The sequence below is a fragment of the Centroberyx gerrardi genome, unplaced genomic scaffold, assembly GCF_048128805.1.
Source record: "Centroberyx gerrardi isolate f3 unplaced genomic scaffold, fCenGer3.hap1.cur.20231027 Scaffold_145, whole genome shotgun sequence".
Classification (NCBI taxonomy): domain Eukaryota; kingdom Metazoa; phylum Chordata; class Actinopteri; order Beryciformes; family Berycidae; genus Centroberyx; species Centroberyx gerrardi.
In genome coordinates this window covers 6,625-26,447 of record NW_027605289.1, presented here as the reverse complement: position 1 = coordinate 26,447, position 19,823 = coordinate 6,625, and the positions used below count along the sequence as shown (strand labels likewise).

General features: G+C 40.2%; 1 protein-coding gene across 1 annotated transcript; it reads left to right on the top strand.

Annotated features, from left to right (window-relative positions):
- Window positions 1-3,517: 3,517 nt before the first annotated feature.
- On the top strand, window positions 3,518-5,983 carry LOC139928577 (cocaine- and amphetamine-regulated transcript protein). The gene is made up of 3 exons (XM_071921179.2): window positions 3,518-3,778; window positions 4,349-4,426; window positions 5,535-5,983. The coding sequence occupies exons 1-3, from the start codon at window positions 3,641-3,643 to the stop codon at window positions 5,640-5,642; spliced, it is 324 nt and encodes a 107-aa protein (XP_071777280.1). The 5' UTR covers window positions 3,518-3,640; the 3' UTR covers window positions 5,643-5,983.
- The last annotated feature ends 13,840 nt before the right edge of the window (window positions 5,984-19,823 follow it).

Genomic DNA, 19,823 nt, shown 5'->3' with positions numbered 1-19,823 from the left:
TGGCTTTAGTGTAGCTATCGTCATGGAGAAACGTAGGATGTCTTCCTTTACAGCTGTCACATGAGTGTCGGTGACGGCAGTCTTTTGCATTATGGCCTGGCTTCAGGCAACCATAGCAGAGTTTCTTTTCTTTCACATATTTTCGTCGTTCATCCAGAGATTTCCTTTTGAACTCAGGACAGCAATGCAGTCGATGTTTGCTGTCTTGACAGAGCATACATGATGGCTTTGAATCCGTTTTTAACTGCCCTTGAGTTTCAGTCTCTGTAACTGTCTGTGTATGGAGAACACTGGATTTAGGCTTCCTTTCTCTCAGATAACGTTTCTCTGAGTTAGACTCTGATGAGTGGAGAGCGTGGAACGAAGTTATAGGATTACAGGCAATCTCTGCTTCCATTAACATGAAGGCGACAAAATCCTGGAAGTTAGGAAACTCCTGCCTGTCTTTCATGACTTGAGTGACTTTTCGGTTCCACCGTGATGCTGCCCAGTCAGGTAGCTTTTGAACCAGTTTCTGATTTTCTTCACAGTCATTCAAAATGTCAAGACCTTTAACATGAGGCATGGCTTCATGACATGAGCGTAGGAAATCAGCAAATGTCCTGAGTCCTTCAGCATCCTTTGGCTGGATCTTTGGCCAGTTTGCCAGTTTTTCTCTAAATGCTCTCTGTATAATGAAGGGCTGACCGTACCTTTGGTCGAGACGGTTCCATGCATCTTTATAGGCTTCATCATCATTTCTATAAAAGATGCCATCAAGTGTCTTTCGAGCTGGACCTCCTACATATTTTCTCAAATAATGCAATTTGTCAGCTGAAGAAATGTTCTTTTTGTCTATGAGAGATATGAATGAAGCCCTCCACTCAATGAACTGGATCGGGTCACCAGCGAATACAGATGGTTCTGGCATCGGGAGCCTGTTCAGAGTTATGCTATCTTGGACTGCTTGAGCCAGATAAGTCACATCTGCCCGTGGAGGTGATGCTGTCACTGTGACATTAGTGGGCTGCTGGATGAGAGCTGAAGACACAGGTTGCTGTGGAGACACATGCTGTTGTTCCCTAGTATTGTAATCAGTAGAATAGACACTAGCTTCCTGCATTACTTCCTGGTTATAGGTTACAAATCTAGCTCGTGCAGCTCTTATATCCTTTTCTGCCTTTAGTCTTTCCAACTCACGTTTCTGAGCTTCGAGTTCTCTCCTCTGCTGTTCCTCTAGGAGTTGAATCCTTTCCTTTTGTCTTTCCTCCTCCAATAACACTTCATACTCTGCTTCCTTTGCTGCTAACTCTGCTGCAGCGTCTGCCCTTTTAGCTGCTACGATGGAGCTCACAGAGTGTTGGCTGAAATTGTTACTGGAGTGTCGACTTGAAGGTGAGGCTGTGGATCCGTAGATGGAGCGAGCATAATCTCTTTTAAGCAGCTCACGAAGACGTTGCTTTACTGCTTCACTATCAAAATCTCCATCAATGCCTGCTATCCTTTCATAAGCAATCCTAACAATGTCCTTTGTCACTGCCTCACAGGCATCAATACGACGTCTTGTCTCACTGGATGGAGTGAAGTGATCTCTAATTGTCACATAGATGTTAGTAACATCGTCCTTTCCTTTCTCTAGTGTGTCTATAAGAGCTGCAATCTGGCTCTCAGGAATGTCCAACTTTAGCTGCTCTCTAGCCTTACGTGCCTGGATCTTCCATTGTTCATAAAGGTGAATGAGCCTTTTCTCCTTTTTGTGAGCCTCCTCTCTCTGAAATGCAAGCATCTTCTCCGTGGGATTCCGCAGGCGACCAGAGCGGCGAAGTTCCTCCTCTTCGCTGTCCTTACAGGCATCCATTTTCTGGTCTGAGTCTCTACCGTCGAGATGTACGTTTCCCGATGCTTCCATTTTGTGAGTGGGTGCCACAACCTTAGACCATCACATCGAGTCCCTCTGCAGTCATCCTTGGACAGGAGCGTGGTGGGACTGATGAGGTAAAGCTCTTACTGTAGCATCCCCGGCTGAATGATGGTCTAACTCTTAAACTGATGGTTCACAAAGTGTTTATTTTTGAGCAAATAGACGACACTGTAGCTCCATGAAAACCGTGAACACCCCTTGAACACACCGTAAGAGCTACAAAAGGAAACAAAAATAAAAGCATTACCATCTTTTCACATTCTGATGATAAGCTTATTGCACTATAGCCTTACAATATTCAACAAAACGAAAATCATGTATTATTAACCTCTGACTGAAAATAAATCAGTTTATATTCCAATCATGAAATATCACCTTTTTAACCCGTTAGCTTAGTGACAACCTCTGATAGAGTGCTATAGGTAAGCATATTTAACTTAAAATGAAATATTAACAGTCATAACAGTCATTTTTATGTTACATATGCAGCTTTAACCTTATATATTGCAGTTACTGCAAAACACACAAATGCTGCATTTCTTTATACTAGCAAGCAAACTCTACCGAGATAAATGCCCTTTAAGACCGACAGCATTGCCTTGAATTGAGCTAATATAGCAGCCTTGCTAGCCTAAACGCACTAGCATAAAACTCGGCAAAACTATAAAAAAACACCACAACATGACTAAACATTAAACACCACATGAAACGAAACGATGACAAACCTTGTGCCCTTATCAGCCTGGTGCTAAACAAACAAAATAGCCAGCATTTTCTAATGTTAGGCAGACACCGTGCCATGCGGACACACTTGACGATCTACTATACAGATTTCTCCGTTTTCCGTAAAGACTCCTTCAAAATAAAAGCCCCAACCTTAATATCTAAAATAACGGGCCAAATAATAACCTAACCTTAAGAAAATACTTACAAGATGAATAAACATGAAAAACAACAAATTCTTGAAGTATGCTGGGCATACTAAAGGTCATTTACACGCAGCCTGTAGAGAGTGATGTAGTGGTGAATAAAAATATGGCTAAACCAAATAAAATCAACTGTGAGAGAGGCATTTAGTCTATTTGTTTCCCCTTTAAAAACAACAACAACAACAACAACAACAACTCTATCCTCGTATACATTTGTCTGATAGCCTATATCACAGCAAACGCGAGAGTGTTTCTATCAGCCCAGACCTATATCAGAGTTAATTTAACACTTTTAGTAACACTTTTAATTGAACTCTTATAGTGTTAAATTAGTTTTGACCGGCTGACCCAGAGCCACATCAGCTCTGTGAACACTTGGCAACTCTTACACTGGAAAATCTGCTGTGTGCTTGACTTTTAGTCTGATTACAGCCATTTGGCCTCACGACTTTCTAAACTTCTGCAAATAAAAAGGTGGGTAAACAAATTGAGTGTTGGTGGGTTTTCTCTGCACTACACTTCCCTGCCTCCAACCAGCCCAGCCTGCAGAAGACAGATCGTCCTGCTCATCCTGCAGCACGGCCTTACGGGCGGGCGGGCGGGCGGGGCTAGAGTCCGTAGCTATAAGAGAGAAGAGGGAGACTCATCTCTGGACCTGCGACCCTCCACTCCGCCCAGCAGTCCGGCCTTTTTCCTGCTCCCTCCTACCGGGACCTCTGCCCTCCTCCTGCCGGGACCTCCACCCTTATCCACCCCGACCTCCGCCCTCCTCCTACCGGGACCTCCGCCCTCCTCCACCGGCTCCAGCACCATGGACAGCTCCGGGATGCTCCGCGGACTGCTGTGTGTCGGCCTGCTGTCCGCCCTGTGCCGCGGCCAGGCGTCCCAGGAAGTCTCCGCCGAGGACTTTGGTCTGGAGAAGCCCGACGCAGGCGCAGAGAAAGACCTGGTCAGTATCACCGGAGCCATAACTAGTGACCCATAGATTTCAATGGGAGGGGAAAGGTCAACTTACAGAGACGTTTGATCTCACAGCGTGCAGGGTCACTTCTCCATGTTTTTCTATATCAGGGATGGAGTTTGGGTTGGGGGACTAAACTCACCTGAATTCAGTTTACCTGCGTTTTTATGTGCAGAATAGAGTTTATTAACCTTTTTAGGCTTCTATAAGGATTTATGATATGAAATTCAGAGTATACATCATAGAAAGTTCTGATGTAAGTTAGTCAAACTGTATGTGAGGATGGGATCTTCAATAGGAAAAAACATAAATGAATACCCATCTGAAAATATAATTGATTTTGTTATTGGTCTTGTATAAAATGCAGAAATCATTTTTTTTAAATACGCCTTGAAACTTGATATTTGTTTTATAAAGGTTATGATCACAGACTGGAGGTCATAGTTCACCCACCTGTTTATTCACCACTCCATCACTGGTTCACATGAAACAGAAGCTGGTTTGACTCTTCCATCTCTTACCTGTTTACTTTTTACCATCCTCTCTGTTCCCATGCAGATAGAGGCTCTGGAGACTCTGCTGAGCAGGATGCACAACCGGGTTTCCTCCACCGAGAAGAGAGGCAGCATCCCGCTGGTAACTTCACTTCCATCCTCTGAAGCTTGGCTCATTCTCATATTGTATTATAAGTTCAAATTGGGAATGAAAAAATATAATTTCTCCATAGGAAACGTTTTTTAACTCTAACTCTTTTTTACATAATTGGTTGTAATGTGAAGCAAACTCAGAAGTATAATTCAGTGATTTGTCAGCTGTGCATTCTGCATGCTACTGCACTGCTGTCCAATTAAACCAGTTAGCAAGCGATATGCCAGTAATTAAAAGATAACAAGAAATGCCAACAACAGTCTCTGACTGAGTGTAATTACACGCTGATCATGATTGTGGCTCTAATTCAAATTAGCTGGAGGAAAGAAACTAAAAAAACTACAGAAACCTCTCAATCCTCATTTTCCATTAGCAAAAACAAATAAGAAATAAAACAGAAATATCCTATTAGCATAGAAGCTCAATTTGAGCCAAACTAATTAATAGGATTTAATTATTTTACTGAAGAATGGAGACATGAGTAGCATCTCTCTCTCTCTTTCTCTCTCTCTCTCTCTCTCTCTCTCTCTCTCTCTCTCTCTCTCTCTCTCTCTCCTTTGTTCTCTCTCCTTCTGTCAAATGATGAATTAAATGAAAATTGTGATTTCAAAATTTAAAAAACACATAAAATCAAACAATTTCATGTTGAGGCAGGCACTTAGGAGCATCAGTCATACAGATTCTCAGTGGCGCCATTTCATCATCACAGGGTCAAAGGTTAACTGCTGATCCTCCAAACAAGACCTCAGTCTCTAAATGACTCTCTCTCTCTCTCTCTCTCTCTCTCTCTCTCTCTCTCTCACACACACACACTAATTAATGTAAAGTCTGTGCTAGTAATTGCTCCATACATCTCTTTATCTCTTGGGAAACATAAAAATGTGCTGCTGTCTGTCTGGAGGAGTCGTGACAAAGGAAACCTCCAATAATGAATAATCAAATCCATGTATTCAACAGTATGTGAATGGCCTCTCTCTCTCTCTCTCTCTCTCTCTCTCTCTCTCTCTCTCTCTCCCTCTCTCTCCCTCTCTCTCTCTCTCTCTCTCTCTCTCTCTCTCTCTCTCCCTCTCTCTCTCTCTCTCTCTCTCTCTCTCAGTGTGGGATGGGTGACAGGTGTGCGATGAAATTCGGGCCTCGCATCGGGAAGCTGTGTGACTGCGGCAGAGGGGCCAACTGCAACTCCTACCTTCTCAAGTGTATCTGAAGCCCTGAGGCTCCTCACACACACACACAAACACACACACACGCGCACACACACACACACACACACATCAGCTCTGCAGCACAAACCAGAATCACATTTGATTGTTATGTTCTTGTCTTTTATGTCTTTTATATCATCCTGTATCGTTTATAATGTGTTGTTGTGTGTTTCCTGAAGAGAAGAAGAAGAGCATGGGTTTTGTATCGCTGACATTCCTAATTATGCAGCACGTTAAATGTTTGATGTCCAATAAATAGATTTGTCGCCTTATTGGTTTGTGGTTTAATTTGTTTTACTCAGTTTCCTAGGATTTCTAGGACAATCTTGAAATAGATAGTTGTTGTCGTTGGTATTAATTTTCAGGAATTTGTTCTGCTTACTCATTTACAAGTTTTAGATTGAATCATATTTTGATATCTGCAACTCTATGTTCATATAAATAAATAAAACATGTCCTCAAAGTTAATTACTGGATTTTATGTGTCTTGTCCATGCTGGGATCCAGGCTGCCAGCCTGGCAGGGGGGGATCCGCTCTGAATAATATTGTAATAAATTTATTTAGTTCATTAAGTCAGTCTCTGAGGAAAAAAAACAAATATTTATATTGATCCTGTCTGCATCATTTTTGCTTGTGTAACAGCCGTCACAGTATTCAGGCAGTAGACTCAGCTGGCACTGTGCAAATGAGGCTTTTCACAGTGAACAGAGCTCTGTCAACACCTTTCATACAGCAGTGACTGCTACTGTACCTTCACACAGAGTCAACTATCCTGTTTCAGGCTAATATTACACCAGTGAAGTCAGTTACTGACATCCCACACAATACATTCACTCTGAAAGCCCTTGAACTGTTCTGTTTTGTTGTTTTTTGTGATCTGTGAAGACATGAACCTCTTGTGTATAGGATGTGAAAATCCTAACCTAACATAGTCTTATGCTTCCTGATGCTCTTTCAAGGTGTGTGTGTGTGTGTGTGTGTGTGTGTGTGTGTGGGGGGGGGGGGGGGGGGGGGGGGTCCCTTTTTGCTGTAAGGGCAGATAAACAGTGTGAAGGCCGTTTATAATGCACACATGCCATACCTCTCTTCAACAACTTAAAGTGGTCAGCAGTGAGCGTTTACGGCTGTGTGAATGTTCATCCTCTCCATAAAATCCTAAGACAGTTGCTTCCTTCTCTTACCCAATCTGTGCAGAAAAAATGTCTGTAGCTCCTTCAGATGAAAGAAAAAAAAAACTGCCAAACTGCATTGAGAAACAACTGTTAGGGCCTGGAAGCAATTTTAAACCTCTATTTCTCTTGTCTAATTTTCACACTGTTAACTGTGTGATTGCTTTCAGTCTGAATATCAGACATATTTGTCAAACTGTCAATAAAGTGATTTCAAAATGCTTCTTTATTCTCGGGAGCTTGATGCAGATTCACCTGGAATTCTTCAGGGCAAAAAGAGTTGAGCATTGACTCATTTTGATAGAACAGTGCAACTTGTGGATCAAGGTGGAAATTTCAGTTACTGAATACCAATGCTAGATATTTTCTATAAACCAAATTACATCATCCAAAATTATTAATATTGCTTGAGTGCTTGCTAATGTTGTAGAGAAACATTGTTTTAGTTTCGGGTAAATGGAAACGGAAACAGCAAAGAAACCACTTTGGTACTTAATGGCTATTAAATATTTAAAAGTTGTTACAATTAATTTTATACCTGTAGTTTTTTGATTGGATTACATATTGCTCTCTGTGAGAAGTCAGAAATGTATTTTCTCCCTTGAAAGGGTATTTACAGTCACGTCACTGTTCAAAACTCACCAGAAATTAACTTTTAAAAGCAGATTTTTTTTAAAATTCCTCCCCAGGGGAGCATCATGCCTCCGGACCCCCTGGGGAAATGCCCTTTTAAAGATTTTTTATGGCATTTCTGCTTTATTATACGGTTCACAGTTAAAAGAGAGAGAAAAGATAGGAGAGAGGGGGGATGACGAGCAACAAAGGTTCCAGTCCGGATACAAAGCCAAGATGTTGCATTTACATGTTCGACACATTAGGCAGCATCAGGACCGGACACAAACTGCCCTTTGAGATCATTTCACCCGCCTCTCAGAGTCTGTGCTCCCCACTGCTGCACACATTCATTCACAGCTCATAATAGTTCATCCGCACTGTGTTTTTGTTGTATTGTACCACAAACTGTGACCATAAATGTAATCAAAGCGTCCAGCTGTGACAAAAGCCAGCCTTATTCAAATAAAAGACGTCAAACACTGAAAAACAGAGGAGACCTGGCCTTCTAATACATGTGGCCCCGAGCCAGCAGATACATACTCACCATTTGTCCCGAGAGTCTAAATCCACAGGTCCATAAAAGACAGAAGAGCTCATTTAAAGGTGCTTTGCCTCCGTTTGGCTTTGGGGAGAAGATAGTAGAGAAACAGTAGTGTAATGCTTCCCTCATTCACAGCCTGAAGCAATTCAGCGTGCAATAAAAACAAGTCAATAGTGAATGGGAAGTGTATTCATTGCTGAATTCTGCTTGGCTTGAGCTATTTTTCTGCTGAGAGCGATACATTACCCAGAGCTCAATCTTGGCCTATTGCTGCATCAGTTCATGACTCTGAGGTGCAGAGGAGTGAAAGATGGCAGCGCTGGATCAGACAGTAGAAGTAAACTGTCAAGAGGTTTTCAAATCATACTCCAATCCTCCATCCTCTGCACCGGAGGCAGCACATAAGACACTTTTATTGTTCCGTGTGGTTATAGGCTACATACTTATATAGACATACGTTTATATATGTGTGTACAATGTGTTTATATTACAGCAAATATGTTTTTACATGCCAATATAAATATGTAGTTATATATCTACTTCTATCTACTTATATATATACACTTGCACTGCCCGTCAAAAGTTTGGACACACCTGATTGAATGTTCTATGTTTTTCATTCTCTTAAAGCCGTTTTGATCTAAAGGCTTCTGCTTAAATGCTTGAAATTTGTTTCTTAGACAAATATAAATAGTGAAGTTGATCCTATGTATGAATTTCTTTCCAAAGCCTTTGCCTTTCCATCAAGGCAAAGGTCGGCTACTTTAAACAATCTAAAATATAAGATAGTTTTGATTTGTTTAACACTTTTTTGGTCACTACACAATACAATTTGTGTTATTTCATAGTTTTGATGTCTTAACTATTATTCTAAAATGTGAAAAATTGTAAAAATAAAGAAAAATGTGGCGTGTCCAAACTTTTGACGGGCAGTGTATATACACATATTTCATTATTCCAAATTTAAGTAAGCAATCGAGACTGTTAGTACCATCTGTAGGTAACCATGCAAGTAGATCCATGCTTGTAAGTAATCTCTTTCCCATACTTCCCACTCTGCAGTCTACCTAAGTGTTAACATTTTATATTCTATTGCATGCAGATATTCTGAATCCTGTTACTTTTGCTGCTGCTGGAACGACCTGATGTCAACCTGGGGATCAGTAAAGTTTCATCCTGTAATGTGATTTTGTCTAATTCTGCTGAACTAACTGGATAAGTCCTTCCTGTTTTCAGTCCTTTGACTCATTGCAGACAGGCTGTCAGACACTCCTGCTCACCTGAACTCTCTTTGCATTAACCCCGGCCTGCTGAAAGCCACAGTGAGCCGTGTGTCTGTGGCAGCTGTCAGAGTGGAGAGCAGAACAGGAGCCTGTTGTTTACCATGTGACATCATGCCATCCAGCTGCTGGGAAACTGTACCAACATGTTGCTGTCTGATACGTCTCCAGACTATGAATGCTAGTTGTGATCAAACGAATGTGAACAAGTAATTATTGTACAGAAATGAGGCAAAAAGAAAAACAAGTCCTCCATGAATGATGCAGGCAACCCTCAGACCAATCAGTAACAGGATAGATTGTCCCTCCAAGTTTCATCAAAATCGGACCAATGGTGACTGAGATATGACATTTAACCATAAAATGTTGACATTTGATTACAGCGCCCTCATCAGGCCAATCAGTGTAATTTATCAGGATAACTGGATTTGTGTAGCACGTTTCATGTCTTACGGAGTAAAACATTTGACTTAAAGTGGCCTCATCAGGCCACAGTGCCAAAAAGCATCATCCCTCCAAGGTTCGTCAAAATCGGACCAGCGATGTGGCAGTTATTGACTTATTCACATGGCGGCCATTTTGAACGCTCAGGGTGGGAAACTCTACCTGGAAGATTGGCGTAGTTCTCACTTATGTGTTGAAGTAATGCTTCAAAAACACTAATTTTATTCACTTCACATAAACTTTAGACTTATCAAATTACTTAGCAATATCAGGAACAGCTACAACACCTGCTTAAATTCAGCAGGGAAGTTAGTTAGCTACGTTGGTTAGCAAACCACTAGCTACCTACACTACTGTGGTAGTGATAATGGGCCAAATATATTAAAATGTGAACCTATATCCCTCCTGATTTGTGAGATCCATGCATTTTTAATGCATTTTTCAATCAGTATCTGTGAAATGCTAAATGTTTGTACGATGTGCATCTTGGTACACAGCAGTAGCACAGAGCTAGACTGGACTCTTCCAGGTAGAGTTTGTCACTCCGAGTGTTCAAAATGGACGCTGTTATAAGGTTACATTACATTTACATTACATACGTTTGAAATTTTGTCCTTTAATTGTAGCGCCCCCATTCAGCCAATCAGTGTAGTTTTCAAACACAAGAACACAGTGTGAAGATGCATCGTCCCTCCAAGTTTCATCAGAATCAGACCAGTGGTGTCTGTTTGACGGACAGACAGACACCTGATCCTTAGCACACGATGCAATGTCAATGATGGAAGTTGAAAACGGAGTGGACGGATGATAATGGCTTTTAAACAGTGTTAGGCCATTCACATCCTGTTCATTAGCCTACATGAACTTCAATAAATGAGAAGAATCTCTGAACTCACTGAGATCATTGTTGTTATTTTATAGGTTGATATTGATTATTGGAGGTTTCCTTTGTCACGACTCCTCCAGACAGACAGCAGCACGTTTTTACGTTTCCCTAGAGATAAAGAGATTACTAGCACAGACTTTACATTAATTTGTTCTCAACCTCACTAATAATGTAAAGAGAGAGAGAGAGAGAGAGAGAGAGAGAGTCATTTAGAGATTGCCCAGAGGTCTTGTTTGGAGGATCAGCAGTTAACCTTTGACCCTGTGATGATGAAATGGTGCCGTTAAGAATCTGTATGACTGATGCTCCTAATTGCCTGCTGTTTTCCTCCCAGTCCTTCCTCACACCTTCACAGATTGGTGAATCCCAAAACGGACGGCAGAATTATGTGTCACTATATTCATGCTCATGCTCTCTTACCTGATGATGAAGGGAAACAGTGAACCATATGATGCTGTTATCTGAAATGAGGAAGCACCATCTTCCTCTGCAGTGTTGGTAAAAAAACACCAGAGCATTTTCTCTCCCCGTCTGCACTGTAATCCACTGGACTTCATGACTCAGAACTGTTCAAAGCTGCTTTTTAAAATAACATTTTCAGCATAATGTCACTTGCCACTGATACACACGTCTTTCTAATGTCAAGCCGCAAAACGTGCATGTTTTTCACTTGTGACATTCTTGCTGCAACCCATATAATGCGTGGAAGATTTTAATTACACTGAGTTACCAATTACCATACCTTGCGATAAGGTTCTCTTTTGTAAATGTTGTAATGGGATTAGTGATGCCCTGCTGCACCAGTGCCACAGTACAGCTAACTAATTATTATAATAATTAATTATTAACTAATTATCCCAGTGAATAACTGAGCCTGGACTTTACAAGACCCATTTACTCAAGGTACTGAGAGAGAAAGAAAAAATAATCCTCACTAAAACTGTAACAAAATGGTATTATTTGTAGAATGAATGGAGCTACTATGAATACTCGTAATCTTCACTGATGGAGTGAATGGTTGCGCTCATGTATGAGTCATTCAGGCGGTAATGAACATTTGCATGCAATGTATAGAAACACTATGGGTGTTAAAAGGCATAAGGGATTCCCTCTTTTGCCTTCAGCAGCTTCTTTGACACCTGGTAACACCGCTCCTCAGCCTCATCTTATACACTATGAATATTATCTTATTTTATGACCTTTATTGCTTTTGTCATATGACACACTGGATGATGAATGATGAATAATAAAAACAAGCATAACACTGTGCTAGTATTATCTTAGTCATTTTTGTGTTTGTCTGAATCTAATTGTCCCTTTGGGATAAACACAGTTGATTTGAACTGAATTGAATTGAAGTTATTTCATAAACATAGTGTATTTTTTTTACAACATTAATTTTGTATCTTGACTTATACAAATTGAAAGATTTTTCCCCTCACTTTTTTTGCCCATCATATTGCAAAATATGTCTGGTTTATTTGAATATTTACAAACTGCACAAATGTGAACAGAACTTTTTTAGATTTAGTAAAGTACATTTTAAAACTCTTCTTTAGCTGCCACTTACTGCTACACTCTGTATCAAGTAGGTTAGACTGACATATTAGTTTGCTGATATAGGAGGCTGAAAACCGGCAGTGAAACCTGCCTCACTCTCACGCTGTTAACTCACCTACGAATTTCATTAGTCTGGTTTCCGTGGAGAGTTTTAGTGTCCCATGATGGTCTGAATGTTTCAGAGGCTTTTCCACCCTGACAACAAGGACATTCTTGAGGAAACACTATCCCTATAATTTGTTGGCATGAAAATGGTCCCATTTGAATATACAGAAAATCTGCATAATAATATCTGAATTGATGTCGGCCTTCAAAAACCAATCAGTTGAACCCTCATATTCAGGATTCATTAGGGACTGGGCCTTTAAAACACAGCATTTAGACTTCCTGTGCCCATTAATTCATAGTCATGCTCCAGAGTTTCTGTAAAACAAATATCAAATCCATTCCGATTCTGCGAGCTATGAAGGTTATGAAAAGGATCCATCACACATATCTCTAGGCAAAACATGTAATTGGGTTCTGTATTTTCATCGTGAGCAGCTTGAGTATTGAAATAACACAGCGGCACCGGCGGTCATCCGTTAGTTGGAAATAAATATAACTCAAATATAACTCGGGGCATCTCACCTTCAATTTCATGTTTAGATCTTTCTGTGTATGTTTGTGTTGCGTGCATCATCTCTCCCTGCAGGGCTGCATGCACCCTGCATCAGAACTGCATCAGTACTGCATCAGAACTACATCAGAACTGCATCAGTACTGTGAACAAATGGGGAGGTGCAATTACCCAGAGCTCCCAAGTGCGCTGCAAATATTTTTAGTGGGATGCCGATAGTCTGAAGTGAGGGAATAAACATTAACTCTCAATCAGACACTGTGTGTGGATGGATGCTGATGAGAGCAGTGGATACTTTAACAGAATGAAGTAACAGGCTGTCTAGTCCGGCTGCTCACTGGAAGCATTTCATTATTTGCTGAAAAACACTGCAGTGGGGCACAGCTGCAAAGTCTAAATTTTACCTTTAAAGTGACGTTTTTTTGTTAGATTGTTAGATTCCCACATAGTATGATTTGCAGATGGAAAGTGAGCTTTTGTCATTTAATTTTGTCATTTAATGTTGTCAATTCAATACAACAGAACCCTTCAAATTTTACGAAACCTAAAAATTCTCTATATCTGATCTAATCTAATGTACTCTAATGTAATCTAATCTAATGTAATCTAATCTAATATGATTTGATATATGATATGATATGATGTGAAAACATGATGATCTACCACGACACGACACACAACATAACATAACATAATATAACATAACATAACATAACATAACATAACATAACATAGCATAACATAACATGACCCTCATGAGGAAACTGGGTCTTTGCAGCACCAAACAGTAATACTGTAATAGGGAAACTAGAACAGACATAAATAAGAACAGATCAAACACAGCTGATGTAAACAGCCTTCTGTCAGTCCTTGTATTAAGAAATGTCAATTAATCTGAGACTGAGAACATGTTGACAGTTTAAAAACATCAAAAATTAGCTATTAAAAGCACGTTTCCAAAATTCCTCCCCCTCTGACAGTCTGCCCCCAGACCGACCCAAAATAACTGTCCAGTGCCCTTTCACATCTCTGTCTGCCCTTCTCAAAGTCAGTAGACACATAATGTTCTTCATGCAGTCAACTTCCAGACAAACATTTGAAGTTCTTACAGTAAGAAGGTTCTTGAAAGGAAAACTATACTGTGGTATTATCACCATATCTTTTAAAAATTCAGACAAACTGACTGAAGCATAAACTGGTCAGACTCTTCTAGTATGTGTTCATCTTAACAGACTATCTATGTATTGATCATATGAGCTGTACATGCAGCCCCAGGTTGGCTTGATCTTCCCAACATGTCAGACATGATAAACTGAACATGCTTTGTCCTTCCTGTAGCTGAATGTTTCTTCTCTGTCTTGGTAGTCTTCATTCTTTTCTAATCAGTTATTCTACCCACAATACATCATTTCACTGTTTTTGCACGTTACAATTGCACATCACTGATTAAACTGAGCTAGCTATGCCGTACGTCCAATTTAATTTTATTGTGCTGAGTATTTGCTGCAGGCACATCTGATGCGTCACCACTGCCACTCTGTGGTCTTTTATAAATAGGCTACTGGATTTTACGTCGGTGAAGGGAAATTTGGTCTTAGAATTTGGAGGGTTCAAGATGCAGTTCATTTCAATCTGCAGAACATTTCAAAGGCAAAACAGTTTCCTGTACTGTTGACTTATATGCAAACATGCTATTTAAAATGAGTTTATTCTCCTGCTGGAACACAGTTACCTCCCTTGAGTTTTCTTCAATCAGCTTCACAAAATAGAAACAAAAAAATATAACATAAATGAAATGTAACCGCATTAATTGTGCAAATGTGGCGTACAAATGTGGCTTCAACAAATGCAGGTTTCTCCCTCCCTCCCACTCCATCCAGCTATAGGATGCTGCACCTCTCTGGATTCCTGCCAGTAGATGGCGCTGTGTGTTTACAATTCTCCATTGAAATGTCTGTTGGATGCTCTGGTGCAGGATCTCAGACAAGGAGTCAGGAGGGCCGACAGTCTGCACTACAGCAGCTGATTTGTTGGAGCGAACACCTGCAGACTGTAGAGTCCAGAAAATTTTAGAATTTAGAATTACAGAATTTGAATCAGGTTTGTGTTGGAAGTTAAAGGCCCAGTCTGTCTCTTTTTGAAACACTGTCAACCCACAATACGAGGTCTGACAGTCAGGGTGTGGTGCAGCCAAAATTTTGAGGGAGCACAAATTCACACAAATAGATGCACAAAGAGCAATAGATAATAAAGACAGGATGCATGAGTAAATCCTGGTCTCAGTGCACATTGTGGGCCAGTGTTCACAACTTCTCCATACAAGGTGATCTTGCCTGTTTCACTGTCTATGGTGATACCAACTGCTTGTGGAAACAACATGGAAAGGGGATTACATAAGAAAGTTCCAAAAAAGCTTATATTCAAACCATAAATAATACAATTTGGGTACAAACCCCAAATTTAGATGGTCAAGTAAATTCCAGATTGTAGCCTCGCTTTAATGCAACATGACATAAGATTGTTGACAACGGCAATTTTATAACAAGCAATGTAAATCCAAAAAACAAATTAATTTCTGAGAGTGAAAAAAATTGCATTACTTTCTTACTTTCAGCTTTTTAAAACATTGAAGGCTGCTAATCATCTAAGTTAAATCTGTTTGACCACCACAAAATTTAGTAAAAGTGTTCCTCATATGAAGAGGTTTTGATATAACAAATTAATAACAAATTATTCTTTCCTTCATTTAGGGACGTTAGTGTTGAACTCCTAGTTTGTCCTACTTTACCTTGGTCGGCCATGAACGATGTTTCATCAGCCAGCAGCAGCAGATTAAAGCCGGTCTCTATCGACCTTTAGGCCCGGACTAATTTCCCCAACCAAGAAATTATTCTAACTTGATTGTCAGACAGAAAGACATTACCTCGATATCTGGGTCCAGCAGCAAAAAAGGAAAGCCGCAGTGACTAATGTGAGTCATTACAACAACTCTAATAGCAACTCCACCAAGATTAATTATTTAGCAACTCTAATTACTTTCGAGGCTTGTTGAACAGTGTCTTTTGTTTTTAGCACAGTGTTAGGAGTCAGTGAAACAGACGGTTGGAATAGGAAACATTTCCCAGCTAATGTTGCTGAATAAAAGGCTGGACAGTGACGAAAGCCTCTTACAGTCCTGTTAGATGTTTAGTGGTTGGTACAACATGACATGTGACCAAATCACCTATTTGGATTGGGCTTTGTAGTTAACTCTCTGACATCTGTGAGGCTGATTAGATTCATTCACTAACACTGGTGTAACATCATCCAACACTAGCGCTGCATGTAGTTTAGATACAGCTATAATGACATATTGAAAGCAGCTGCCTACAAAGCAAATATATATTTAGCTAATATATGTATCACCTACTGTGCATGTTATGTTTTGTTCTGTTCCCTTGCTCTGAATGTGAGCTGCAGTTGTCTGCCAGTGTCTGCTCATGTCGCTGTGTGAGTTCGTTCTGCGTCAGCGTCTTCAAAACAAACTGTATTTATTGTACTTTAAGTGAATCCATCGTAGAAGAGCAGAGAGACTAATTTCTCCACCCACAGCAGCCTCAATAGACCAGAATGCAATGCAGCCAGAAGACATGTTGTGTTTTGAGTAAGGGGCGACTCTCCCTTTTTCTCGACTGGACAAACTCTCAGTCTGCTGTTGCTATTGCTCATTCCATGTATAACCCACAGCTGAATGCAATAAATGCAGGCCCATTCTCTGGGAGTTGTTGAAAGGCATTCTGGGAAATGTAGGAAATCACTAACTGAAGTAGAAGTATAGACAAGGCAGGGAAAGTGGGTATTTTGATTGGGCAATTGGGCAGTTGGGCATTTTGAGAGCGTCTTGCTTCCTTAATGTGATGTATTTTCTGTTGAAACAGGATGTTGGGGTGGGGCATAACGCAGGGAGGGATCATTCAAAAGTGTAAACCAATGGGAGATCAATTAGAGAGAGAAAGTTTATTTGACGGGAGGGGTGGAGGGGTGGAGGGGCGGGACTGTTCAAAAATCTGTGATGGTTTTATTGGTTGGTACATTATGAGGTCACCACTAAAGATAGTAAGACTTTGATATAAAAATACAAGAAAATAAAATGTCTTTTTTTTGGGTCATTTTTGGCATAAATTGTCAAATAGGTGTATGTTTAACAATAATTGTAAATAGGCTGAAAAAGGTGGGAGACAGGACTTTGACAAAGCAGATTCTACCAATATATCAAAAACAAGTTTTTTCACCGAACAATTATTGGTAAACGTATTATTTTGGTATAAGTTTCCTCCGACCGGATTTCGGTGTTCCACTTGTTCAAACTGAAAGGTTTAATAAACATAAAGAAAGAAATTAACTTAACCACAATTCAGCAACATGACTATTTTTTTAATGTATTATCAGAATCTGCTTTGTTGGCATTCGTATATGTGCTATAGAAGTGTAATTTTCAGACTGTTCCTCCATACAATGGCAGTGAATGGAGAGAGAAAAAACCCTAACAGAGAATCACTGATTTTGGGGTTTTATCATGTCCAGGAAGCTACATCCTCCACAGCATCACTGTGCCCTTAATTGGCTCAGGGGCACGAGGGGATCAAACCAGCAACCCCTCACCTTCAGGCAGCCTCGCTCCCTGACCTCCAGCCTGCATGTCAGCTGACCTTCGCCTCATCTGTCCTCACATCAAACCTCTCAGGATTACATCCAGTCACACCTGTCAGAGAGGAATCCAGCAGGGGAAGCTAGCTAAAAGCATTCATAGAAAAGTGAACTGCTTGCCAAGTGTCTTCATTAGCAGAAGTCAGAAGTGAGTGTCAGCACATTTGACCTGTCTCTCCTCCGCTGAGGTTTGGATAGCAGCATTTTGGTCACATTTAAGAGCCGTTTTTGTCACCTCAGTTCCGACATCATGTGGACTCCAGGCTGAGGAAAGTCTACACTTCGTCTCATTGGTTAACAATTCCAGGAAAAAGCTGACTGCAAGAGTCTGTAAAAGATCGATTTGACATTTGGGTAATTAAGCCTTCTCTAACTGGACAAGAGAGTTCTGCTGCTTATCTTAGCAGCTTATCTGTGAGCTGTTTGCAAGCAAAGGGAATCTCATGGCTTACTTTTATTCCTCCACTCTAATTACTGTCATGATAACTGTCAGGAGCTGTGGAAAATTTGACAAAATCCCAAACAGCCACATACACGATACAGCTTCATCCTGCCATGTAACGGATGCTGTGGATTTTAGAATGGTGTTTCTGCTCTAATTTTTGCTTTTGGGAAGGTTTTCTGATGACTTATGATTATGTACAACCTCCTATGTGCCTCTGTTGTACTTCTATTTATCTATCTTAAGAGCAAATTGGATTTCACTTTAAATATTATGACAGTGGACATTCCGTGTAACTGCAACATATTTGAATCCTGTCTGGGACTTTTGTCGCATGTCACTTCCCATCAAGCAGACATAAATGTGTCCCCAGATACTCCATGGAAAAAGTTTGGATTCAACACGATCTGACTATTCAAACTATCAACACTGATGTGGTTTTAGTCAACATGTTTATAGTCAAACATCATGTAGTGAGGCTTAAGGGTTTTCAACACAGAAACCTTTTCCCATTATGTGGCACGAGATTTGTGAAGAACTCAAAAAGATTCAAAAAGAAAATCACAATCCCTCTTTCAAGTTTCAAGAAATGACTTTTAAAATGTTTACCTCTAGCCTTTCTAGTGAAGAACATCGAAGCCTAATTGAATGTGTTCATTCTGCTGTAAAATAGTAATCCATAGTCTTCTCATTGTTAAACATCACTGCTGAGGTAGGAGACAGAAATGAAGAAGGATGAAGGCATTCAGCTGCAGCATTGTCATGATGGCGACACATTTTACAGCCTGTTTGGATCTTTTTTCCACATGACCTCACTTGTCACTTTGAGTTGCCACATTATGGCGGTGAAAAGCCTGGAATAGTACAGACATTATTGATTTTTTTTTTTTTTGAGTGGCTAGAAGTGACTTTCCATCTAGTCCTGACAATGACAGAAACTTGAAATTAAAATTGATTTAACTCCCAGGTGCATCTAAGACACTGCAGGGATTACATTTTTCATCTGTTTCTTATGTAAGATGATGACAAAGTTGCCTCTTTTTTCTAATGCTTTGTGCCGGTAGAAGCTGATTCTACGTCAGATTTAACTGCCAACCGCTTCTTTTGTAAACACTGAGTGGCCAAGTTGGACTTTTCCAACTATGAAACTTGATGGAATACCAACACACACAAAAGGCTGTTGAACATGTTTTACCTTCATGCCACCTTTGAACTGTATTACAGCTGAGAGATAGGCACAACCAGATAAAGTATTGATCTGTTAATAGGACACACAGAAAAATAAAGGTGCCGAAAATGGTTCTTCAGAGTGAAGCCATAGAGGAACCATTTCTGGTTCCACAAAGAACCTTTCAGACCAAGGTTCTTTAAAGAACCATTTCTACACTCCTTTGATTAGACACCTGCATTGTGTTTCTGTTTATCTGCCCTTATATAGCCTCATATGCAATTGCACAATATATACTATCGAGGGGTTTGGTTATTTTCCACATTTATGCCGTCACCCACCATCCAATAACTAAGAATTAAGAACCCACTAATATCCCAAAGAGCAAAAGGTTCTTGAAAGGTTCTTTGTGGAACCAGAAATGGTTCTTCTATGGCATCACTCTGAAGAACCATTTTCAGTTCCAGTTCCAGTTTATTTTTCTGTGTGTAGGGATGGGAAAATATATCGAAATTCAATATACTGCAATACAAAAATGTGACAATACGTATCGTGGAGCAGAATAATGAATGGTGATATCAGCTCCATTTTATTCTGCTGTAGTAATCACAAATGAGACGCTTGACCATCACAATTTCACAAGCTCTCCATCCAAATTATATTATTGTCACTTTGTAATGGCATTTTTAAAATGTTGTTTACATTCTAGCAAGACAATGGCATTGCTGGAAAGATTTGTGGTTCAGAAATAAAATTCTGCAGTCAGACTTTG

What these genes read in the sequence shown, in the direction of transcription:
- LOC139928577 (XM_071921179.2), top strand. Translation starts at nt 3,641, where the DNA reads ATGGACAGCTCCGGGATGCTCCGCGGACTGCTGTGTGTCGGCCTGCTG. An exon ending in CAGGCGCAGAGAAAGACCTG is followed by an intron (nt 3,779 to 4,348) that starts GTCAGTATCACC and finishes GTTCCCATGCAG; the next exon opens with ATAGAGGCTCTGGAGACTCT. An exon ending in AGAGAGGCAGCATCCCGCTG is followed by an intron (nt 4,427 to 5,534) that starts GTAACTTCACTT and finishes TCTCTCTCTCAG; the next exon opens with TGTGGGATGGGTGACAGGTG.